This window comes from Aethalodelphis obliquidens, unplaced genomic scaffold, assembly GCF_003676395.1.
Source record: "Aethalodelphis obliquidens isolate GAN/ISIS:26980383/991018 unplaced genomic scaffold, ASM367639v1 scaffold43, whole genome shotgun sequence".
Taxonomy (NCBI): Eukaryota; Metazoa; Chordata; class Mammalia; order Artiodactyla; family Delphinidae; genus Aethalodelphis; species Aethalodelphis obliquidens.
The window spans coordinates 11,701,292-11,727,068 of NW_020837987.1; the positions used below are offsets into that span (position 1 = coordinate 11,701,292).

Sequence of the window (25,777 nt, forward strand, 5' to 3'; positions counted from 1 at the left end):
GTACGGCTCGTCAGCTAAGATGGTTTTCACATTTTTAAGTGGCTCCCAAAAAATCAAAACAATAGTATTTCATGACACGCAAAAATGTTGAGAAACTCAAGTTTCAGTATCCATAGTTTTATTTGAACACAGCCAAGCTCATTCACGCCTGCACCGTCTGTGACCGCTTTCACACAACGTCAGAGTTAGCCGGGGTAGAGACTGAGTGGTTCATAAAATCTAAAATATTTACTATATGGCCCTTTCCGGAAACAGTCTGCTGACCTCTGATTTAAAGTACAAAACTGGGTAAAACTGTTTTATGGTGTGAGAAGTAGGATAGCGATTACTGGCGGGGGCCGGGCGGTGGTGCGCAATGACTAGGAAGGGGCACAAGGACGCTTTCTGGGGCCTGGGGATGTTCTACTTCTTCATCTGGGAGCTGGCTGCATGGATGGGATCAGTTTGTGATTATACATTTATGATGAGCGTACTTCTCTGCATGTAGCATACATCAATACAAAGTTAAAGTTAAAAATTTGCTCAAAGTTAGATACTATACTGAGAAATCACCAAAAGGAAAACCCCAATCACATCTGAGCCCCCTGAATCTAGCTGGGTCCCTCCTGGACTACCCAGTTCCATGACCTGGCAATTGCTTCTTATTGTTTCTGCTGGATGAAGTTAGGTTTCTGTCTCTTGCTACCCAGAATCCTCATACCCCATCTCCTAGACATCGATAGTGTCATCAGTCCACTTCTCTGAAAACTTTCCTTGCCCTATTTCAACCTCGTGGTTCAAGTGGAGGCTTCCGTGTTTTTACATATTCCATCTTCCTGGCCACAATCATGGGTCCAGGGTTGGCCTTCACCAAGCGGAACCAATCACAGCAGGCCAAACAACAGGCCACGTTGAGAGATCTGCAGATGGGCCAATCATAGCCCTTGCCTGGGATTTTTGGACTTGGGGCTCAAGCTGCTGGGTGCCATCCTTCCGTGGTGTGGAGAATGCTGGTCCCAGAGAAACATGCTGACTTGCAGAAGGTCAGAGAAGGTATGGAGTACCTTGGTTGCCCTCAAATCCTTGGTTTGATGGCCCTGAAGGCCAGAGGGAACAACTGCCCTTCCTTGTTTGGCAATGTCGATCAATTGAGTCCTCCTCTGGCCTAAGTTAGAGCAAGCTTGGTTTCTATCAAGCTTAAAGACGAATAAAGACCTGATAATGGTGTCTCATCACAAATGCTGTAATATTTGCACACCACACACACACCTCGTACATATACACTTATAGACACAATCTATGGACACACCATATACACAGACCCTGACACTCCACCTCAGTGCACGTGTTTTTATTTCCGGATGATATAAAATAATAAACTTAAAAAACACCCCAAACCAAACACCCTAATGGCTCCCCCAAAGCAATGTGACCCCTTTTCCCACCCCAATAAATAGAGACTTCTGTCTGTCAGTCCACCCTCCCACCCCCATAACCCCCTTTGCTATAGACATACTCTGGGTATATATTACTCTACTCGGCAATAGACATCTCCCGAAAATAGAATTCCAATACTGCCACCTGACTCTACCTGGGCCCCATGTTCCTGGGAACCCCCCCACCTGCCAGTTCAGACCACCCGCCACTGCAGCACGCTGGTGTCCTTGCCCCCTGTGGTCAGGGCCACACTGTCATCCCACAAGAAGGCCACATTTGTCACATGGCTGCTGTGTCCGCCGTATTTGTGGCTGAGAGCCTGTGATATGGAAAGAAGGAAGTGAAAGGAAGTCATCTGTCTTGTTCACTGCTGTATTCCCTGGGCCCAGGCATTCGGTAAGTGCTCAATAAATATTTCTTGAGTTAATAGGAAAAAGAACCAAAGATCTCACAATGCAGATGCTCAGAGCTTTAGCACTACAGACTTGGTAATTTATCGACTTTCAAGTTAAGAAGGGCCCCTGGGATCAAGCCACTGCCCTCCTTGTACAGCCGGTGAAACTGGGATCCGGAAAGGGCTGCCTTAATCCTGCCTGCAGTGCTGCTTGGTACCTCCACCCTGCCAGCCCCCCAGAGGGACTCACTCGAGGCTGACAGCAGGGGTAGCTAAACAGGTGGACTTTGCCAAAGTCATCAGCTGAAGCCAGCAACTTCCCATCATGGGAACGGGCCACGGCATTGATGTCAGTACCATCTGCTCCCTCAGACCAGATCCCTGCGGGCAAGATTGGGGGTGGCTGGTGGTAAGATGGCAGCTGGGGCCAGGGACCCCCAAGGCGAGTAGGCCCCAGCCCCAGCCTCCCTGCCTTTCTCTCACCTAGCCCATCTCTAGCCGGGGATGAGAATTGGAATAATCTTTTGGAAATGCTTATCTGACCCTATCCCTCTATAGCTCAAAGCCCTCCCATGGGGAATTCCCTGGCGGTTCAATGGTTAGGACTCCACGCTCTCACTGCCAAGGGCCTGGGCTCAATCACTGGTCAGGGAACTAAGATTCCACAAAAAAAAAAAAAACCCTCCCATGGCCCAGGCTTCTCACCATGACCCCCAAGCTCTGCCTTGTCCCCCACACTGCTCCTGCCTTGTCCTTACCAGTGCTTCCCTTAAACTCTGCAATGATTTAGCCATCCTGCCTTCTTGCATTTCTCCAAATACCAAGCTCTGTCACCTCTAGGCTTTTATACATGGCTATTATTCCCTTTGCCTAGCCATTGCTTTCCTTCTTCACCACCCTAGAACCTAACTCCTCATCCTGCAGATCCAGTTTGGATGTCCCTTCCTCCAGGAAGCCCTCCCTGACTCCCTCCTAGGCTGGGGCCAGGTGTCCTCTCTGGACTTCCTTGTCCCAGCCCAGTCTACTCTGGGTGGTCTGGGGACAGGTCTCTCTCTTCCACTGGACTGTGAGACCCATGATGGCAGGGTCAGGGCTGTCGTGGTCACCACTGACTGGGTCTTAGCACTGCCCAGCTGGGCACACAGGTGCTCAGGGGGTATGTGTTGAGTGCATTAATGCCTGAATGAATGGGTGACTGGGACACAGGCTGTGTGAATCTCCCTGGGCCAGGTGACACCCCCAATTGTTCTCATTTCATTACAGTTCCAAGGGATCTGAGTAGTCACCTCACCCTAACCTTTTCTCTAATACAAATACTGCTGCTCACATGTCTAAAGGAATGAGTTTCCCACCTTAGAGGTAATAAGAGACTGTGAAAACCACCAGTCAGGGATGTTTCTTGGAACTCCTGTCCTCAGCAAGACTTTCCCCATTCCAGAACTTACCAAACACGCCAAAACCCAGGACACAGGTAGCCGTGGCCCATTCCACGTTCCTCACAGCATCTGCAGTAATGATCTGCTTACAGGTAGCTGGGTCCCCTGGGGCAGAAAATGGGAGGAGGTGTTCAGAGCAGAAAGAACTACTGTGAATTCCCTGGCGGTCCAGTGGTTAGGACTCCGCGGTTCCACTGCAGGGGGCACGGGTTCGATCCCTGGTCGGGGAACTAAGATCCGGCAAGCTGCGCGGCACGGCCAAGAAAACCAAAAACCAAAAACCAAACAGAAAGAACTACTGACTTAATTCATCCATTCCACAGGCAACGGGCACTGAGGTCCGACACAGGAGGCTAATTCTACCTCTCCAGACTGGTGCTAGATCCTGGGTGGTGACATCTCAAGACGAGAGCAGGGGTATCTGCTTAGAAACCTGTACCCCAGCCATCCAACCCGGAGGGGGAGGAACTGGTTAAAAGTTGGGTCCACCAGGGAGGAAACCAGAAGCCAGGAGACCAGCCAATCAGATCAACCCCTGAATAAAACAGCCAGAGGAGAAGGGACTTGAAGCCCCTGCTTCCCCTTCCAGAACCCAGGGAAGGCTATGCAAATCGCACACGCAATAGAGAGGCTGAAGGAGGAATGCCTTTGGGTTTCAGAGAACTCACAGTACAGAATCTCGTAGTCCCCAGAGTTGGTGACGAAGCAGCTGCTGTCCTGGGCCCAATCCAGGTGGGTGATAAAACTGGAATGGCCCTGCAGGGGAGGGAAGGGGTGGAGTTAGAGCTGGAGCGGGTAGGATCAGACCAGGATGGGTGGAAGGCAAAATACAAAGGTAGGGTGAAAACACAGGGGGGTCTCGAGGAAAGATACACAAGCCTTCGGGGTGTGAGGACGGGGCCACACTATCATGGGCGGGGCCAGACTGTGATGAGCGGGGGCTAGACAAATAGGGCTTAGAACACAAGGGGGAGTTTAGAACAAGTGGGCAGAGCTAGACACGGAGGGGCGGGCTTCGAATGCAAGGGGCTGGGCTACACAGAGGGTGTGCTTAGAACGTGAGGGGCGGGGCTACACAAAGGGACGGCCTTGAAACACAGGAGAGGGTAAATGTGTGGGCGGGGCTAAAACTCCTTGATGTGACCAGGGCAGTCAGTTGAGTGTTGAAGCTGTGCGCCCTTGAGGTAGAAAACTGGTTAATTCTGCACCCCCTGGACGGGGTGGCGGCGCGGGCTGGGGGCCACTGCCCACTCACCGAGCACTTGCCCAGGCGGCTGACCTTGCGGCCGCCCTGGTCCACCGTGTACAGGTACACCAAGTTGTCGTGGGAGCCCACGGCCAGGTACGCCCCGTCTGGGGGAGGGGGAGGGGGCTATGAGGAGGCACCCAGGCTCTACCCCTCCTCTCTCAGATTCAGCCCCCCACTATCCCAGACTCCTCAGTAGTCCCAAGTTCCATCCCTGCGACAGGCCTGGCCCCGCCCTTAGGCCGTGCCACATAGACTCCACCCCTTCCCCCTGCCAGTAACTCTGAGCTTCAGTTCCCAGGCCTGGCCTCTCCAAGGTCCCCTCCCCGGCCCCGGCCCTTACCTGGAGAGAAGCTGACCACTGAGATCTGTTCATTCCCATCTGTATGGATGGCCACCAGGTCATGGGTCTCCGTGTCCAGCAGCAGCCATCTTTAAGGAGAAGGCATGGTGGGAGAGGAGGGGTGAGCTGATCTGGTAGAGAAGGGTGGCAATCTGTGGGGCCTGAGGGAAGGACCCCAGAAAAGATTAGGGAGAGAGGCTGACTCCAGAGGAATGTTGGGAGATCAAGGCCTGGTAAACAGTTGGTACCTAATTATCATTCTCTGTAAGCTTTGGGGCAGTAGGGAAGGCAGGGGGAGGTGATCAAGGGATAGTTCCTGGGGGGCGCAGAGAAGCCCTCCCCAAATGCCCATCAGCTTTACCTGCCAGTCGCCGTGCCAATGGCCAGGACACAGCCACTGGGGTGGAAGCCAGCAGAGTAGGCCGGGTCCTGAGGAGGGAGAGAAGAGGAAGGGCTGGGAGCTGGGGTCCCCCTTCCATCTGGCCCACACTTCCCCAGCCTCAGAGGCAACCCTCAGCCTGGCATGAGGGCTCTCACCTCCCGCTGCTGCCCTCCAGTAACCTGCTGATGCAGATGCTCTGGAAACCGCTCTCCTTTCCTTTAACATGTCAGCTCGAAGAGAAAATATTCCTCCTTTCACTGTTGACTCTGGATCCTTTTTCACTCCTGTTTTAACCTCCCACAGCTTTATAAACCCAAGATGATTTCCTTAGGGACTTTTCTACTAGTGAGATCGTTGGGACAAAGGCTATCCATATTTTTAAGACTTTTGATATATCATGCCAATTTGCTTTCCCTTATAAAATTATATTGACTTATCATTAGGCTTGTCTGAGTGCCTGTTTCCCCATATCTTTATCTAACTCCTAGCACAAAATTTTTAAATTTCGGGGGCATTTGGTTGATTTGCAGGCAACAGAGCACCATGGAATCAGAAGTGGTTTGAAACTGTGGCCCTGACACTTCCTCGTTATGTGACATCAAATAACTTTCCCCATCGTGGCCTTGGTTGCCCCACACGGAGAACATCAATACACACTCCCCAGGACTGTTATAAGCAAGGTGTAAAGTCCTTAGAATGGTAAGCTGGTGAGTAAGACGGGCTACAGGAAGCACTGAATAAAGGTCAGCTATGATTGTAATTACGAACGGCAAGTGATGTTACCTTTCTGGGCCCGTTTCCTGATTTTACCTTCCCGTTTCTGGGCGATCCATCATCTCTACTGCCTTGTGGAGGTTGGGGGGCGAGGGAGTTAAGAAGACAATGTGGGTAAAGTGCTAAGCCAATGTCAGGCATGGTGGGCAGACTGCCCGAATCAGAATAACCCGAGGGAGCTTGTTCTTATTATAAATTGCAGATTTCTGGGACTAAACTCAGACCTCCTGAACCAGACTTCCCATGCTTGGGGCTCAGGATTCTGTGTTTCTAACAACTCAGGTGGTTCTTATGCCCTGGCTAGAGAACTGCTGTGCTGAGCACAGGTCCTGGCATATAGTAGGTGCTCAATTAGGCAGCCAGAGTGAGGATTATTATACATGGCCCTAATAATTTCCAGGGTACACTATCCCTGACTCCTAGAAGTTCAAAGGCCATCAAGTGTTCCAGGATCATAGGTAACCCTGGATTCCTGGAGCAAAACCTCAAAGGGTAGTGTGGGGAATATGATGACTGACCTTCTACTGTCCCATACCCCACAGGCAAGAGAGCTTAAAAACTACATTGCCCAGAATCCCTTGTAGCTAGGGTTGGCTGTGATTTGGGTCTGACAATCAGCTGCACCACTGTGGGCTCTGGAAGGTACAAGGTGGAGGCCCCGCTCTGCCACTTCCACTGATCAGCTGGGTTGTGAAAGCAATAGCATTTGCTATGCTGGTGAGCAGTCACTAGCCTTAAAAGGCAAGGGCACAGAGTATCTGTTTTTGGCCAGTGTAAATGTAGCCAGCATTGGGTCACTCTAGAGCAAGATAGTCCAACTGAACCTTCTGCGATAATGGAGATGTTCTTTATCTGCACTTTCCAATATGGTAGCCACTAGCCACATGTTTGGAATGTAGCTAGTGCAATGGAGAAACTGAATGTTTAATTCTACTTACATTTAAAGTTAAGTTAAGTTTGAATAGCCACATGTGTTGGACAGCGTAGCTCTAGAACCAACACTTGAGTGACCACAGCATCCTGGTTCCTGGATTGCAGTTACAATGACAGCATTTTCTTGAACTCAGTGGTTCCTGACTCCCCACCTTCCTGACTGTGGCAGAGGCAGCAGCTCCTCTGGCAGGTCAGTTCTGTGGTGCTGTTCTGGGCTTCTGTCCAGTCAAGAACTCACTCCTCTAGCACTTCCAAGTGAGTTTGTAAGCACCCAGTTCCCTGCATTAAATCTCCTTCTGCTTAAAGACGCCAAGTGTGGCTTCCATTTGATGCACTGAACCCTGACACACTGAGACAAGTCGTTCTGTTAGAATGGCGTGCCAAGTCCCCCATCCCCTTACCTCGATGATCCTACTCCACAGGGGCTGGTGGGACTCCACGCTCCACAGATGCACCAACTTATCCTGACCACATGTCACAAATTGTCCCCGGCTGGGGTGTGTGGCCAGGCCCCATAGCTCTTCCACGTGGCCCTGGCAGAAAGGAGAGATGACAGCACGGAGACTGCCAATCCAGGCCTTTCCTCTGCATCCCCCACCTCCCCAAAGTCTGATGCCAGAAAGAAGTGCTGGACTAGCCCCAGCAACACACTCTCCCCACAGGTTACCCAGGGAAGACCCTTTCCCCAGTGTTATCTGAAGGAGGCTGTGATTGGGCAGACCCCTGCCCCAGTGTGGGGCTCAAGGCAAATGTTGCCCTTCCCCCCAGGTCTCTGCTTTCCAGTGTGCACAATGGGAGGCAAGAGACATGATGAGTAGGAGCTTGACTTTGGGAGACAGATGGCGCCCAGCAGGCTGTAGGAACCCATGGAGGGTACTCAGCCTGGTGAGTCTGACTGCAGCTCTCTCTTATTGACTGTGGCAGTCACCTGGGCAGATGACTTCTCCTTGGAGCCTCAGTTTCATCTTCTGTAAAATGGAACCAATCACTGTATGTGGCTCATGGCATTTTTCTGCTCACTCACATTATGGGTGGAAAGTGTGAATAGATGGAAAGTGTACGAGGCTGGTACAAAGTGCTCACCAAATGGAAGTGGCTGACTATTATCAGTAGTGATAACATGCACTATTAATATATAATTAAAGTAATTAACAACGATAATCAACAGAATTATAATTATTGATATTAGTATAATGATTAATGTTAATAAATAATAGAAAGCTAGTAATATATTAATAATATAATTAATACTAAATAATATTGATACTATTATTAGAGGTCTTTAAGGTCCATTCTGGTCTTGGGACCCCTAGGAAATCCCTCTAGCCCTTGTTTTTCCTCATCTTCTTCCATGGAAACAAGAGCCAGAGGGGGGGAATCTAAATGCAGCTGCCGTACGGATCTCAGCTACCATGTAAGAGGTAAAATACATGTCAGGAGTGAAGGAAGGGGCGGGGGGTCACTGAACAAGAAGTAATTTTGGCCAAGACTCTTTGAGCCCTTACTCTGTGCCAGGCACCATTCTAAATGCTGTGCATGAATTGACTCATTGAATCCTTACAAAACCCCATGAGTCAGTTCTATTATTCTCCTGGTTCACAGAGGCACAGAGAGGTTATTCACTTGCCTCATATCACACAGCGAGTGAGCGACAGGGCTGTGCTTCGATCCCAGGGTTTTTTTTGGCCACACCGTGTGGCTTGCAGGATCTTCCCTGACTACCAGGGATCGAACCCAGGCCCCCAGCAGTGGAAGTGCAGAGTTCTAACCACTGGACGGCCAGGGAATTCCCCCAGTAGGCTGGGTTTTTTACTTGGATGTGTGGTAGGGTTCTGGCCCACGAGGATGAAGGAATGCGCATCTGAGAAGACTCCAGAGGGTCTTCCTAGATCCTTGTAGCTGAAGACCTGGGAGGTGTGTGGCTCAAGGCCTGTGTGACAACCTGCCAGGGCACTTACAGAAATGGACACCAACCTGACCAGCAGGGGGCAGCACAGCTGGAGCAGGGTCCTGGGACCCCTCTGCTGTGCTACCAGTTAACCCATTGCTGGACCATGGGGTGTTCTGGGGTGGGGTTATGTATCAGGAGCAGTTAAAGGGAAGGTAAGTGGTGTTTACCAGGCCAGAGGATAAGGGATGGGGCAGGGAGGTGAGGTGAAATGGGAGTGGGAAGAGAGGAGGAATGAATGGTGCAGAGGAGAGAAGAGAGGCGGGTGGGGAGGGAGCAGGGCAGGTGCAGAAGAGAAGCTCACCTGGATGAGCAGCGAGAAGCCAGTGTGGACAGAGCCCTGCAGGATGGAGTTGCGGGTGGTCCCCACGTACAGCGTGTCACCCCGGCCCTCCGCTATGGTCCGCACGGGGCCGAAGTCCTCGGGGACCTGAGTAGGCAAAGGGGGGTGGGGGGCAGGCAGATGAGTGTAGGACACACGCAGAGGTGGGGTGGGGGGGTGGGGGAGACAGGCTGGGAGAGCAGGGTCTAGTATTAGTGGGGTGGGAGGAGGTATCCTCACCTTCATGAGCCTCTCCCCCTCACCTCCGCCTCCTGCAGCTTGCTGTAGTCGGAACCCCAGAGGATCACCCGCCGATCGCGGCCCCCTCCTGACACCAGCGTCCCGTCCCGCAGGGCGCAGAGCCCAAACACGCCGCCATCGTGGACACCCAGCAGGGCCTGTGTGATACGGTTCCCACCTGCAGGGTGGCCAGGGGCAGAGGTCAGCATGGGGAAGCTCCCCCATACTGACCCCAGAAAACACCTCAAACTCTCAATCCTACATCCAGCCATTCACTCACCTTTTCTTCTACCCAGCCTTCCACCCACCCATCTACTCAACCACCCATCTATTCAAATACCCTATCATCCATCTAATAAACCATCTGAAGTAACATCTACCCATCCACCCTTTGATCCTAACCCTATTCATCCACTCACCTATCTACTGGTCTGTCCATCCATCTATCTACTCACCCATCCAATTACCCATCCATGCAGCCATCAACGCTTCCTTCCTTCTATCCATCCATCAATCCGCCTCTCATCCATTCATTCACCCTCTCTTTCATCTGACTACCCACTCACCAGTCAATCCATCCTTCTATCCAAACATCCACCCATTTTCCATTTTTTTTCCTATCCATCTACCCATTCACCCATCTATCCACTCATCTGTCAACCTAACCATCTGTTCATCCATCCATTCAGTCAACAATTATTAAACTAGCATTGACTCTGGGCCCAGCCTCATGCTGGGTGATGCTGGGTACTGATGAAGGCAACCTCAGATCTTACCCTCACAGGGATCACAGTCCAGTTTCAGAGACAGACCTACTACCAGTCAGTGACGACCCAACATGGCTGGGGCTGGGATGGGGAAACCCAGGAGACTGTGGGATCCCAGAGTGGGCACCTAGCCTGGTGGGCCAGGGAGGGCTTCCTGGAGGAGGGGACAGCTGAGCAAGGATCTGAAGGTTGAGTAGGAGTTGGCTAGGACAACAGAGGGTAGAAAAGTGTTCCAGGCAGAAGGAACAACATGTGCAAAAGGCAGAGAGAACATGGACTATTTAGGAAACTAAAGAAACCTGGTGTGACCAAGTATAACATGCAAGGGACAAGAGAAAGCAGGGCCAGACCATGCATGGCCTCATTGAGGAATCCGGACCTTGCAGACCTCAGTGAGGAATCCAGACCTTGTTCTGAGGGATCTGAACTGTGTAGTAATGGAAGGGTTCAGCAGGGGAAGGATAGGGTCAGATTTACATTTGGTTCTGACAACAAACTGAATTGGAGGGGACAAGACTGAAGGCCCGGGAACCAGGGAAGAGGCTGGGGCAGGGACTAAGTGGAGAGGAAGAAAAAGCAACTCTCTTCAATTCCATCCTTCCAGGCTCAGAAGTGGTGTCATGTGTACATACATCCTTCTGTCTACCTATCTTTCTAACCACCCACCCACCCAACATCCTGTAGCCCTGCGGGCTGGACCCAGTGGTGGGACTGGAGATATGGGAACCAATCAGACCAAGTCTCTGCCCTCAGAGAGCTTAAAGTCTGCTGGGAAAGACACACTGCCAATTATTCAGAACTTATTCTCAGCTGTCTAATCTCAAGAAAAGCTCAAAACAACCGTGTGAGGGAGAGTATTATACCCATTTTACAGATGGGGCAACTGAGTCTCAGAAGGGAGATGACTCTCCCAAGGCCACAGAGAGCACACAGCACTGCTGAGACCTGAACCCAAAGCCTGCCCAACTCCCAAACCCACTCCTCACCCACTACCCCAAGATGAATGGTTACCTCAGCCAATGGATTAACATGTTATGAAGAACTGATTGTTCCAGGAAGTGGTTTGATGACTGAATAAACTCATTCATTCATTCATTCGTAACTTTACAGTAATCCACTGCCTGGGAAAAGACCCAGTCATTTATTAACACAGTCATCCGTTCTGGGGACAGCCATTCATATATTTAATTGTTCACTCACCTAATCACCCACCCATTAAGGACAGCATATTCATCTACTCATTCTTCTATTCACTGGGTGGGACAAACGCTTCATTCATTCATTAACTTATTCATTCATTCATTGCTCTGGAACAAACCACCTCTCCATCCATCCGTCCATCCACACTGGGTTAACCCATTCATTTATAGCTCAAACTTGATCGCTGCCATGGGATTTGCAGAGGACAAGGGGAGGGAATAAGTGAAGATTTCATGCAGGTGGGGATACTGGAGCTGAGCCTTGATGGAGGTGTTAGAATTGGACAAGTAATGACTTGTATTGTTGTATAGTACATTCCACATCAGCATGCTCCGAGAAAGGGACGCACGGCCAAAGGGAGTCAGGGAGGACCGGGCTGGGGAACCAATCAGGTGGGGCTGACACTGACCTTTGCCCCAGACATAGAGGTTCCCCCCAGAGTCCCCGGTGACCACATCGCCACCCTCCAAAAAGGTCACACACAGCACGTACTTCGGTTTCTCGTGTTTCTAAGGTGGGGGAGAAGGGGAAGGTGTCAGAGGGTCGCTGAAGCCGGGAGGCCTCCCAGAGCTCACCCGTCACCCAGGACAATGGTCCAGGGGATGCCCTCCATGCTTTGGGGAGCGGCCCTGTGGGGAGCATCCTCATCTCCAATCCACCTCCATGGAGTGTCACGTCGCCTACAGACCACTTTCTGACCCACCCCGGACCCCCTTCCTCCCTCCTCTCTCTCCTCCCTGACTCCTGTCCCAGTCTCTGTCCTTCGTTCCCCTGCTGTCTTCCGCTTGGATTCCTCTCTCTCTGTCCCTTGGTCTCCCCCTCTCTGCCCCTGCCCCTCTCCTCTCCTTCCCTCCCGCCCCCTCTTCTGTCTGTCTCTAGGTCCCTCACCCTGCCCCGCCCCACCCTCTTCTCATCTCAATATCTCCATCTGAGCCTGGTGTTCTCAGGGCCTCCCCTTTTGGGGTAGAAGCCCCAACTCTCACCAAAGGCAAAGGAGCCCTGTCAGAGGTGTGCCTGCATCTTCTTTCCCAGGCCCTGTGCTTCCTGCTGTTTCTCTCTCTGTCTCTCTCGGCCAGTCAGCCTCTGACCTCGGTTTATCCAGAATATTGACGACCGCAGCAACCCATGTATTGAGCATCCACTATCTGCTAGGAGTCGCTACACTCTTCATCCCACGGAACCCTCACAACTTCAAAGAGTTAAGGTGGATCACGCCACTGGTATGGATAAGGGAACTGAGGCCCCAGCAGGCAATAGCTCAGCATCCCTACAACCTCCAGCCCCTGGGGTATCTTCTTGTCTGCCTGGGTGTCCCTGCCAGCCTCCTTCAGGGCCAGCCTGTCCCAGTACCCCTGGCACTCACCTCAAAGAGGCCCTGCCGTTTGCTCATGCCACCTCCTTCTAGGTTCCAGAAGTAGATGTGGGATTTCCCGCAGGTGATGAGCACGGTGGGGTCTGTGGGGTGGAAGGTGGCCACCAGCACGGCCTCATTGGAGCACTTTAAGGGGTGGGGGAGATTCTGAATGAGGACCTCAAAGCCATCAGGACCACGATACCCAACCCAGGAAGGACTGCCCTATACAGCTGTGTGGGCTGTGCGCTTGCACGCCCAACTTGCCTGTACCTCTCCTTTACGGGCAAACTAAAGTACAGGAAGCAGGGCCAGCCAGTGAAACATTACTGTTTTCTTCATCAACATAATGGCAGGCACGAGAGCCCTTACTTTGTACCAAGCTCTGTGCCAAGCATTTAACATCCATCAACTCATTTAACCCCACAGCACCCGGTAAGGTAAGGCTCATTAGCACCTCCCATTACAGATGATGAAGTGAGGCTCAGAGAGGGGAATTCACTTGCCTAAGGACACACAGCCAGGTTGTGTCCAGAATCAAGTCACTGAGAGCCCAGCCTCTCAACTACTTCTCTTTCCCCAAACCATGGGCCCCAATCCTAGGTCTCTTGCCCCCAGCCCAGAATAAGCACATGACCTTGGGCAAGTAGCTCTCCCCTCTACCATGCCTCAGGTTCCTCATCTGTAAAGCAGGTTATCTCCCGGAGATGCAAGTCAAGGTCTGTCTTGGACATCGCAGGACAGCAGAACCAGCAGCCACCTTGTACCGATCCTCCTGTTGGGCCTGGTTTGCCCACCCCATATGCCAACATCAAAGCCAAATTTTCCCTACAAGGAAGATGCTACCATTATCCCCATTTTATAGATGAGGCAACTGAAGCTCCGAGAGGGCAAGCCACTTGCCCAAAGTCACACAGCCAGCAAATGGCAAAGCCAGGACTTCAACATGAGTCTGATTCCAGACTTGTGAACACTGAGATCTGGCCAATCCCACAGGGGGACCCCAAGGAGAGGGGATAAGAAGGGTTACCTCACCTTGACATCTACCACCTTGGTCTCCTTGGCCCAGTCCCACACAGAAAGCATGTGATCGTTGGACTCATCTACCGCACAGAGGAGGTTGCCCCCATTCTAGGAAGAGGAGAGAGGATGGGGGAGGGGCAGGCGGGTCAGGATCCACCCCCTCCCTCCAACACCTTGCCCACTGGGGCATTAGCTACTCAGGCCTGTTTCAAAGGCCCTGACCCAAGTCATGTGAAACACATGAAAATATACTCCCCGTCCAGGGCCACACACATTTTAAAGGCTGTTTATAATTTTCCTTTTGAAATGACTCCTCCCTAAGAATTTCCTCTAATTTCCCCTCAGCTACAATTTCTCTGCAAGTAGCCCGAGGTCAGGAATTCTTACTGAGAGCCTCTAATCTGCATTTTCCTATGGAATGACTTTTAGGGCTGTGAAGTTAAACAGTTAATAAAGTCGGGATGATGTTGCTTTTTTATACCTGTAGTTAAGTGCAGGTTAGTTTTGATTTTGCAAAGTTTTCCTTTCCCCCACATTTTGGCAACAAAATAGCTTTATTTCCCCAAAGTTCTCAAGTGTCTCCTCAGGTCTCAGAAAACCTGTGAGGTTTTTAAACTGTCTATGGGATGACAGGTTGTTTTTTATTCCCCGATCCATTACAGCCAATACTCTGGTAAAATACAGTAAAACTGTAAAATATGATTAAAAAAAAAAAAAAAAAGCCCACCACTCACACACTTGGATGTTGTGTGAATGTCAAATTGCTGGACAAATTCCTAAAGGCTAACTCTCGATTTCTGTGCTTATCTCCTCCATACCTGCCAACACCCACTTAGGATGGTACTAGGAGCCAGGGCTGCCCTAGACACAGGGCTTAAAATGCCTAAGGGATAAGGACCCTTCCAGAATGAAAGGTGGTGTGAAAAAATAATGCAGAAAGCGTTAACTGACGTACAAAGGATCACTGAGGAGTTTCTCTGCGGAGCAATCAAGACATATGGTCCCCTCATAAGGGCTAATAGAGCAGGCCTGTGAGGCCACAAATGTGGGCACACAGCCTGGAGGGCCAGGGGGCGTGGCCAGCACCTGTGACGCCATGATGAAGGTGTGGCCTCCAGCCCCAAGGGACGCCCGGGGCAGGCGAGGGATGGCACAGGACTTACAGATTTGGAAAAGCCCACACAGCACACAGCTCTGTCAAACACCCCCAGGCCCAGTACGTGTAAGGTGGAGAGGGAAACGGAGTCCCAGACGCGCACGTGGGGCGGCAGTGGCTGCAGGGAAGAGAGAGGCCGGTTACCTGGGGGGCCCAGATTCCTGACCCACCCACGACTCCATCCCAGTCTCCAGGTCCTGCTCCCTCCACTCTGTTACCTTCCCCTCCTTAGTGGTGCCTGCCACCTGTCCAGTGGCGATGGTGACCATATCAGGGTGGACAGCCAGGCTGAGGAGAGAGAGGGCAGATGGACAGGGCTCAGCAGGGGGGTGCTCACAGCACACCAGGACCCCTCCCACAGCAGGCCACAGTCGCGATGCCTGATTATTCATTCCGCAGTTTGCTTGAATGAGTTACTTAGTCAATAAACACTGATTCAGCTCTTCAGTAGCAATAAGGGTATACTCTCTGGGCACTCTGGCTCAGAAGCAAGACTCAGGCCTGCGGTCTCTAACTCAAGTGCCCAGAGGGCTCAAGCCTGTACCACAAACGGCCAGGAGAACACACCCATTTAAAAGGGCTGTCAAAAATAAAATAAAATAAAAGGGACTTCCTTGGAGGTCCAGTGGTTAAGACTCCACGCTTCCACTGCAGGGGGCACGGGTTCGATCCCTGGTTGGGGAACTAAGATCCCACATGCTGTACGGTGAGGCTAAATATAAAAAAATAAAAAATAAAGGGGCTGCCACCACAGGGCTCCAGCACACTGTGGGATCGCCTGGGGTGCCCACCTGAAGTTTTCAAAAGAAGTGAAAAATTCAGGCATCTGAGTGAATTCACCGACATTTGACATATTGATAATCAATCCACATTTTTTCCCCCTGAATTCAGCCTGTTGGCCAGGGAAGGCCTGGCCCCACCCACCTCCCCCAGGAGTGTCCCAAGCAGGAAATATTTGGCATCCTCCTCCCAGGCCTCACCACTTGATGTCATCATTGTGTCCCAGGTAGTGCCGCTGCCTCTGCTCCTCCACACTGTATAGCACAGCCACAGAGGCCACGAAGTACACTATCTCCCCCGTGGGCAGCAGGTAAAGGTTGGCCCGGCAGTCTCGGCCACGGTAGCCATAGCTGGAGGTGCCCAGGGGCTGGTTAAAGAGCCTGTTTTGCATTGCATCTGCTGACTGACTCCCAGATGAAGGTCATCAGAGCTAGGTTTTCCTGTTTCCACTCTTACCCCTGTGGGAGGTTGAATGATGGTATCCCCCAAAAATATGTCCACCAAAATATTAACCCCTGGGGAAGTGTGAAGGTGACCTTCCTTGGAAAAGGAGTCTTCGCAGATGTAATTAAGGATCTCAAGACGAGATCATCCTGGATTATCTGGATGGGCCCTAACTCCAGCAACAAGTGTCCTTATAAGGGACAGAGAAGAAAAGACACAGACACAGGGTGGGAGAAGGCGGTGTGAAGACAGAGATTGGAGTAAAGCAACTATAAGCCAAAGAACCCCAAGGGTTGCCAGTAGCCACCAAAAGCTGGGAGACAGACAGGGGCCTCTTCCTCATCTCTCCATGGCTCCCGCACCTGCTTCAGGTCTCTACTCAACTGTCAGCTCCTTGGAGAGGCCTTCCCAAGCCTCTCCCAAATAGTTCCCAGCTATTTAAAACTGCAAACTGGAATTCCCTGGCAGTCCAGTGGTTAAGACTCAGTGCTTTCACTTCCGCGGCCTGGGCTCAATACTTGGTTGGGGAACTAAGATCCCACAAGTCGCGCCACAGTCAAACACAAACAAACAAAAAAACTGCAAACTCACACACCCTCAACTGCCCCCATCCCCCTCCCTCTTCATAATCCTGCAGTACATTCATCAGCATCCCACACGTTATCTGTTTAATTTATTTTGTGTCTCCCGAACTACAGTGTCTGCTCCAGGGGGGCAGGGACCTCTGTCCATTTTGTTAACTGATGTACCCCTTGTGACCAGATCAGGGCCTGGTACACAGCAGACATGAGTTCAATATTTGTTGAAGGAATGTGACCCTCCTCTGTTCAGAACTTTCTGTGGCTCCCCAGTTCCCCTAAGACAAAGCCCAAGCTCCTCCACTGGCCTGGTTTGCCCCTCCCTGGCCTTAGCAGGGCTTCTGCCCTCCTTTGCTCTCTGACCTTGGAGCTTCTCAAAACACTAAGATCACTACTGTCACCCAGGTCTTGGCACTAACCTTCCCCTTTGTCTAGCACAAGCTACCTGCCACCCTTCTCAGTTGCCCTGTCCTCAGATCAAGCTTCAGGCTCTCTTCCTCCTCTAGATTCATCCCACTTATCTGATCAATTTGTTAACGTCACCTATTCCTTAATGAGACTATCAGTTCCACAGTGGCCAAGACTGGGCTGTTTTGTTCTCTTCTACAACTCCTCCTCTGAGAAGCCTTCCCTGATGCCCAGGCTGGGTCAGCTGCCCTCTCTGGGTTCTCCCATCCCAGCCTGAGTTGTCATTGTCACAGATTCTGTCCCCACACTGGACTGTGATTTGGGGACTGTTGGAACCCAGCCCTTAGCCCCAGAATGTTCAGGAAACATTTGAATGAATGTCGATATGTGTATCCCGACCCCACAGAAACTGCTTCACCCTGCAGCCATTTGGGGCTGGGGAATGAGGCCTATACTGACTGTTGCTATCTCAACTGCTTTTCTTTTGATGCTCACTTATCAAGCCCAGCTTGACATGACAGCATGGTATTCTTTGACTCCTGCGAATATTTCCAGCTGCCTTAAAGAGGCTCTGGGCTCCCACATTCCTCCCTCCTCCAGAGCAGAAACCAAGGCCAAGAGAGGAAGACAGGGACTGGGTCCCTAAGATGCTGATCCCAAGCCCCAGTCTGCATTTTGGGAAAAGCCTGGGGCTCAGAATCAGAGCTCTTGCCTCAGATCTGCTGACTCCCTAGAACAGGGCTTGATATCCCCTCTCTTTTTTTTTTAAATTTTATTTTATTTATTTTTTTATATAGCAGGTTCTTATTAGTTATCTATTTTATACATATTAGTCTATATATGTCAATCCCAATCTCCCAATTCATCCCACCAGCCCCCTCCCCCCTTGGTGTCCATATGTTTGTTCTCTACGTCTGTGTCTCTATTTCTGCCCTGCAAACCGGTTCATCTATACCATTTTTCTAGGTTCCACATATATACGTTAATATATTTGTTTTTCTTCCTGCTTGGTCCCCTCTCTTGACCTCAGCTTCCTCATCTGGAAAGAAAGGGTAATAGTTCCCAACCTGCAGGCCTCAGAGAGCTCTCGGAGGCCACTTGTTGTAAAAATATATTCTCAATCCTACAAAAGAGAAGGATCATATTATTCAACGTATTTATACTTGAAAGAGCTTTGAACAGTGCCTGGCATACAATAAGTGCTCAATAATGATTAGTTATTATTTTAATCAATCTCTGTTTATGGGGCCCATATGATGAGCACATTGTTTCACAGCCTTATGAATCTGAGATCACGACACCCATTTTTCAGAGGGGGCAACTGAGGCACAGAATGGCATGGTGACTTGTCCAGGGTCACGTAGCCAGCCAGAGGCTGGGCTGGGGTTTCAACCCATTTCTGCCAGGCTCCAAAGACAGGGTTCTTAACCATTATCAACTTCTTCCATTTCTCAAATACACCAAGCTCACTCTGACCGCAGAGCCCTTAGACCTGCCATGCCCTCTGTTCTTCTTAGGCTGGCCCCTGAATGTCCGATTCTCAGCTCAAATGCCCTCTCCTCAGAGAAACCCAGTTACTCCTCTCACTTGAGCTTAGTTTACTGTATTCCCAGACTGTGTGAGCTCAGGGAACACAGCCCACATGCAGACGAGGATCTGACAGATGGAGGGCGCTCAGCAAACATTTGCTCCTTGAATGAATCATAAAAGGTCATGTCAGCTAACCTGCCTTCCTCTGCTCCCTCCAGACTCCAGTTCTTCCTGACCCCTAAAGCCACAGAGGCCTGGAAAGTCCCACCTTCAGTACAAAGACCCTCCCTCCAGCTGAAGTCCCACACCAGAAAGGCTCTGGTCCCTTCCAGGCTGGGGGCGGGCGGGTTGGGAGAAGTGGGAGGAAGAGATTAAAGCAAAAGGATACACCCAGTCCAGCTTGAGACGGCGGGAAGGCAGCTCGGAGCGTGTATCCAGGCTGTAGCTGGGTGCCAGCTCGTCGGGGATCAGCATGAGCACAGGGCGGCCCCTCAGGAACATTTTCACGGAGCCCTCCTCTGCCAGAACACCCCAGAGGTCAGGTGCTGACACCAGCCCCCAACCCTATTTCCTTTCCCCTTCCGACTTCACTTTTTTACTTTTTTAATTAGTAGAGGCGGGGAAAATGAGGCCAAAGAGGCAAAGGCCCAGCCAGTAGCCAGGCTTCCTGACCTCCAGCTCTGGCTTCTCACCCCAGGAAGCCCCACCCATTCTCCCTACTTACCCATGCTGAAGATAACTTCTTTGGTTTTGCTGTCAGGAAAGGGAAAAAAAAAAAGAAAAGAAAAGAAAAGAAAGAAAGCCCTAATTAGCAGGCAAGTCAGAAATTGGGAGAAACCACTTCCCCACCCCAGCGCTCCCCGGAGGTATTTGATGAAAAATGGGGGCCGAGTAAGGAGCGGAGCGCTGCCTCTCTGCAGGCCGTGTGCTTTGCTCGGTTGATCTTGCAGAGCCTAAGACACAGGCCCAGAGAGGCAGTGATCGCCAAAGATCAAACAGCACGAAGTGGCAGGGACGCGATCCTGAAAGAGGAGCGTCACAGGTACCCCTCCCACCTAATCAGCACGGTTCTCCCAACGCTCCCCACCCCCAGTCCCACAGAGCCCCAAACTTCAAGCAGAGAGGGAAGAGGTGAGGGTTTAAGGGAAGGGGCGTGTCTCCAACTCCCTTTGCTGACGGAAGGTGGTGATGCCCGCGGGTCTGGGTCCCCGGAGAAGGGGGAAACCTGGGATCCAGATCCCGGTAGCGCGAGGAGGAGGGGGGTGTGCGAGAGAGTCTCACCCAGCTCCAAAGCTACTCATGGCGGCGGCTGGCGAAGCTTCGGGGCCGGGGGTGGAGCCGGGACCGGCTCCGCCGCTTCCGGCCCTGGGAGGCGCCCACGCCGCCGCGCCCTGCCCCGCCCTCCACTGCCAACCCCGTAGCCGGAGGGTCACACTGGGTCTCAGGTCCCTGGCTGTGGGTCCTGATACCAGGCTCTTTTTTGGGGGGAGGGAGAGTGTTTTTTGAGAACATGGACTCGGGGACGTGTCTGCCTGAGTTCAAACCCCAGCTCTGCCAGTTCCTAGCAGTGTGGACAAGTTGCCAAACCTCTTGCCTCGATTTCTTCACTTTTAAATTGGGGATAATAAAAATACATACCTCCCGGGTGATTGCGAAGCTTAAATTAGTTAATTCATGTAACATGCCTTGCGTGGTGCCTGGCACATAGCTTCTGTACGTGTTTGCCATTATTTCAGTGAGGTTGAAATGTGTGATTTTTGACTCTGGTCCTGCCTTAGTCCGGACCCACCAAGCCCTGACCACGCCCACTGCATCAGGACTCCACACTCAGGTTTTTACACCGCCCAGAACTTCAGTGTGGCCCGGGCTCTGGGAACTTGACCGCGCCCAACATTCTGATCATACACACCTCTCCTTCCGATCCTGCCCCTGAACTGACAGCTCTCCATGGAACCGCCTACCCTCCTCAGGTCCGGTTAAACTTCAGACCGTGACCACTTTCACCTAGAGTCCCTTCAAGCCTACTGATATCTGCCCACGCCCACCTTTCAAACCACGCCCATTTCCACCTGGCAGCGCCCCAGGCTCCCCCCCGCCCAGCTTCTTGCATCGGACACTACGGCACCTGGTCTTAGCCCATTACCCCCACCCCAGGTTCTGATTCTGCCCTGGCTAACCCTCTGGCCACACCCTCAAATTCCAATCACTTCCCTCCCTCTGATTACCCCATTTCCTGCAGAAACTCCTCTGAGGGCCCTGCCCTGGCTACATCTCTGAGACTCAATGGGGACTCTCCCCTTTACCTTAATAGCCACGCCCACAAACCTGGCTCCTCCCTAACTTCTACTCCGGCTCATCCAAGAGACGCTAATCATCCACGTCTCCTAGGTTCTAGTCCAGCCCCTTAATGCTTTGACCACGCCCCTCCGTGTTGGTTCCGCGTTTCCATGCCTCGCAGTTCAACCACGCTATCTCAAGATTGGTCTCTCCGAGCCTCCGGCACTGTTTCCGCATTCTGAACTAGATGACCGCCCTTTAGGTTATCACCTCGTGGCCTGGGGCATCACCCTAAATTCCCCATCCTTTTCCAAGCCTAACTGGGGTCCTGGCCCCACCCGTTGTGTCACGACCCCGCTTCGGACACCTACCCTTCCTTTTTGGCGCTACAATTGCTGCTGGAGGATGTGGTGCGGCTGCGGGGGTCCTCGCGGCGCACTGAGGCGAGGCGCTCTGGTGACAAGTAGCGGCGGGCACTGCGAATAGAGAGCACGTAGGTAGGGGCAGAGCCCGCGAGGCCAGCAGGCGAGTGCCGGAGGCGAGCAAGAACTTCCCCGGACCTTCCACTGCTGGTGTTCGGACATATGAGTCCATCCGTTTCCACATAAACAGCCTCCGAGGTCTTGGAGGAAACTGGGGATCCTGGCTTCCGTGACTTACCTGCGCCCGGAGGTCGCCTCCTTTTTGGGGGAGGATGGGGACGTGGCATAGCCGCCCACGCGCCGCGGGGGTCCCGAGCCATTGAGGGGCGTCCTAGTGGGAAGGCCTTTCAAGAGCTGACACACTAGAGGAATGGGGTTAGAGAACAGAAGGGCGTGAGTGTGAGGTCCTGGCCCCAGTCCCTCCCATCTCACCCCTCCAGTTTAGTGAAGATACCCGAGGCTGTGGTGCCTAGGCGCGGAGGCGCCCGGCCCTTGGGGGTGCCCCGCGCGCGCAGAGCAGCGCCTTGCTCCTCGCATGCCCGCAGGCGACGCAGCGCGTCAGCCAGCGCGGCCTTTAGGACCGCCAGCTCGTCTTCCTGCAGCTGCAGCCGCTGCTCCAGCGCCGACACGCGGTCGTCCACCTCCATCCCGCTCGTGCCCGACAAATTGTCATCTGGAAGGCAAGGGAGCGCTGGCTGCGGGGGGCCACCCAGGAGCTACAACGCCCGAGGTGAGACGTCCCTCCAGCCTTCCCTGGTCTAATCCTAGGGCCAGCCACGCCCCCTTCCTCTCCAGTAACCTGGGGCTGGGACGCTTGGATGTGGGCCAAGAAAAGGGGAAGGAAATCCCCATAGCTCTCAGCCCTTGTCCGCACACTCCTCTCTGCTGCGGCGCCCTGGAGGCGTGACCTTAGGGAAGTCCCTTCCTCTCTAACCTTCTAAGAGACTACGAATCAGGAGCCTCTCGACTCTGGTTTTAAGATTCTATGACTAAGATGCTAAATACATATGAGTCATATCAACATTTTAAGGATGACACCAACTTTTCGCTAGTGAAACCAACGTTCTAGAATTGATTTCCAATATTCTCTGACAAATATCAAGATTTTATCGCGGGTACTAACATTCCCTCTCTGTTTCTAAGACTTTCCAAGCCATAAAGGTCGTGCCTGGTCCCTCGCCTTCGCATTCCCTCCCCACCAAGGGGTTCGACACACGAGCCTGCTGCAAGGACAGAGTTTCTGCGGCCCCTGGCGGCAGATTTGGGAGTTGCAGGCAGAGCATCCAAGACCCGAGACCCACGGAAGGGAGATACCCGCGGGGATCTGACACCCAAGCTTTCTTCCCCGACCCGAGCTTCTCCCGTCTATTCCCCTCCTTTATTTGGCTTATGTACCCCAGGCCCCTGATTCGGCTCTCCCTCTCCCCTCTAGGCCATGGGTGCAACCGAATAACTCCTTCATCTCCCGCGGGGGGCCCCCCCACCCCGCCCATTTTTCCCGAAGTGGGAGGGGCAGAGGACCAAGGTGGTCCCCCCTCCCCCCTCCCTCCCAGACCACTCATACCCAGACTCATTGCTGGCAATAACCAAGAAAGCCCTGGCTCCCAGTCGGGTAGAAGTAAGGTTGGTACCATTAACAGGAACCGGGCGTGGAAGTAGCACCTGCCATCCCCTGTCCGTAGGCCGCCCCGCCCGTCCGCTGGGCTCCGCAGTGCAGCCGTCTATCCCGTCCCTCCCTCCCCTCCACCCCGCAGCCCAATCGCCTGCCTGGCCTTGCCCGCCCTGCCCCCCACCCAGCTCCTCTCTGGTCGGGTGCCTGGACCTGCATTGGAAGGTGGGGGCCTCCCGAGGTCTGAGGGAGAGAGCTGTCAGGACTTGGAACTCATAAGAGGAGGAATCTCAGGGTCCTGTTGGCAAAACGTTTTGCAAAAGAGGAAACTAAGGAAGGAGGTTGGGGAGTGTGCAGAGATCACCAAAGGTCAAACAGCCAATAGGTGAGGTGCAGGAGGGCCTGGTCACCTCCTTGTGCCAAGACCCCTCTTACCTACCATTAATAATACTACCCCCCCAAATGAGATCTGTTATAGGGAGCTTACACATGGCAGGCACTCTTCTTGCAAAACACTTAGCACCTCACCTGGCTCTGGTTATGTGCTCAGTAAATCCAGAATATAATTAACTGTTATATGGTACCCAGTGCTCCCAGCAACTCTAGCAGCTGTAGTAGTATACCCATTTTAGGAGGCAAGAAGGTGGAAGGGGACTGAGACCTAGAGAGATGAAGGTGCTTGTGCATGGACACACAGCCTTTCAGCAGCAGAACAGGTACATGACCCCAGGCTTAGGCACCCTGTCAGCCTGCCTCTTAGAGGGGCAAAGGAGACAAAATAAGCATTCTGGAGCTCTGCCAACTCCAGTGGTCCCTGACACTGTGCTGTGTGCCCAGGGGAGTGAGCCTCCAAATGGAAGACAGTTCCTTCTCAGGGCCCCTGAGTGAAATGGGGGAGCATTCACCTTGGCCCTTCAACCCCCATCCAGAGAGCCAGCTGCATTCTGAGGCCTTGGCCTGCCCACCCCCCACCCACCATGACTCAAGTCCTCCGCTCCCTCCTGACCATTCCCCCACCTTCGGCATTTTTGCCCGGAAACCAGCCCCCACTTCCCACTTCTCCCATCCCTCCCTCCTCCCCTCTGCCTCCAGCTTCCCTCATCTGGGCCTGACACCCACAGTGACCTTTCTTGTATTGTACCCATTTGTCTAGGGAGAAGGGATGAGTCCTAATGGGTGGGAGGGGCGGGGCCTGAGGATTTGGGGGGGGTATAGTCGAAGCAAAGTCCTCTGGTCATCCTACCCAGTCCCACATCCAGCCCACAAGCCAACACCAAATACCACTCTCCCCCTAATCTGTCCCTCTGCTAGGGAGAAGGGGGAGGGTCCCAGAGGACTGAGAGGGGATAGGGAACGCAGAGTTCCAGACCTCCAGGCCTCCCCCGCTTCTGCCCCAAGCTCCTGAGGTTCTGCTCCTTTCTCTCAGTTCAGACACCTCCGAAAAAGGGGAGGGTTGAAGAGGGTGGGGGACTGGGATCAGGGCTTTGGGGATCAGGGAGCTTGCTCTAGGGTCAGGGTCCTGCTAGGGGAGAAAGGAGAATCTTCAGCAAGGGGCCAGGATGGGGACTTGGAAGGAGGAGGTTGGGGCAGGAGGAGATAGGTCCAGCCCTGGGCGGGGCCAGGGTCGGAACTGAGGAGGGGTCTCACCGTTGCAGTATTGAAGCAGGGAGGATGTGTCGTAGAGGCCGCAGAAGGCCGGGCCGCGCTCCGCCATCGCCCCGCCACAGCCACCGCCAGCCCCCCCGGCCCCAGCTCGGGCCTGGGCTCCCCCCCCCCGGTCCTGCCTCCCGTTGCCATAGCAACGCCCTTCGTTCCAGCATCCCCGGCTCGGCCTGCCCGGCATCAGGCGGCCGACGCCGGGCCTGGCACCGGGGTCATCCCCCAGGATGCTCAGAACGGGGGGGGGGGTCGGAACACCCCCTGCCAGGCCCCCCAACACAATCTTCGGGCCGGGATTGGCTGACCCGAGATCCCCCTCGGTACTGTCTGGTCCCGCCCACAACAGGCGCGTATTCTCTTTAGACACCCCCGCCTGTTCAGGACCAATGAGAGCCTGTCGCGCAGGCCCCCTCCGCCAATAGGGGTGCAGAAGGTTTGGAAGGGGCAGGGCCTTCTCTGCTTTTCAGCCCGAAGCATAGCCCCCGGCTCTTAGAGGAAGATAGGGTGGAAGAAGACACTCCACACCCCGCAAACCTCCCTAATCTTTTATTGGATTTTCGAGAAGCCACCTTGCAAGACTAGAGCCTGACCCTAGAGTCTCAAATCCGCCCAGATATCCACTAGCTCCGCCCTGGAACTCTTATTCTAGCTCATTTCTTAGAACTCTTGTTTATTCTATCTACGCCCGCCCCCAGGGCTCTTAACTCCACCCCCAGAATCCTGAGGGGGGAGTTAAAGTTCTATTCCCGCCCCCAGAGCTTTTGGCACCCCCCCCCCCCAAGCATCTCAGGGCGATGGTGCTTGGCCCAGAGCCCTTGACTCGGCCTCCTGATAGGATTGGCTCCGCCCCTTAAGTTTATGCCCCTACCCCCAAGTCTGTTAGTCCCTCCCTAACCTTTCATTCCACTTTCCTATTGGCCGCCCCAGGCCCTTAGCTCCTCCCCTACAGCGTTCATCTCCCATAACCTTGTTATCCAGTCCGGGTTTTGACAAAGGCCCAGCTGTGATGCCTGGATGGCTGGCGGTGTCAGTCGGAGGCGGCTCCGAAGTTGGGGGGAGAGGGGAGGGTAGAAACGCTGACAATGGACTTAAAGAATACTGGATCACCTTCTCCAAGTCTCCATTGAGGGTCAGCACCT

The 25,777-nt window shown here is 53.0% G+C and overlaps 1 protein-coding gene across 1 annotated transcript; it reads right to left on the minus strand.

Annotated features, from left to right (window-relative positions):
• Nucleotides 1-1,314: 1,314 nt before the first annotated feature.
• EML2 (EMAP like 2) lies at nucleotides 1,315-24,799 on the minus strand. The gene is given in 23 exon segments (XM_027079883.1): nucleotides 1,315-1,735; nucleotides 2,061-2,191; nucleotides 3,256-3,351; nucleotides 3,915-4,002; nucleotides 4,502-4,599; nucleotides 4,836-4,924; nucleotides 5,197-5,264; nucleotides 7,326-7,457; nucleotides 9,177-9,302; nucleotides 9,458-9,612; nucleotides 11,811-11,910; nucleotides 12,765-12,899; nucleotides 13,788-13,883; nucleotides 14,939-15,049; nucleotides 15,150-15,219; nucleotides 15,912-16,061; nucleotides 19,060-19,189; nucleotides 19,396-19,424; nucleotides 21,320-21,424; nucleotides 21,609-21,732; nucleotides 21,825-22,043; nucleotides 24,627-24,741; nucleotides 24,743-24,799. Coding segments are annotated over 23 exon segments (2,550 nt in total). The 3' UTR covers nucleotides 1,315-1,609.
• Nucleotides 24,800-25,777: the final 978 nt, after the last annotated feature.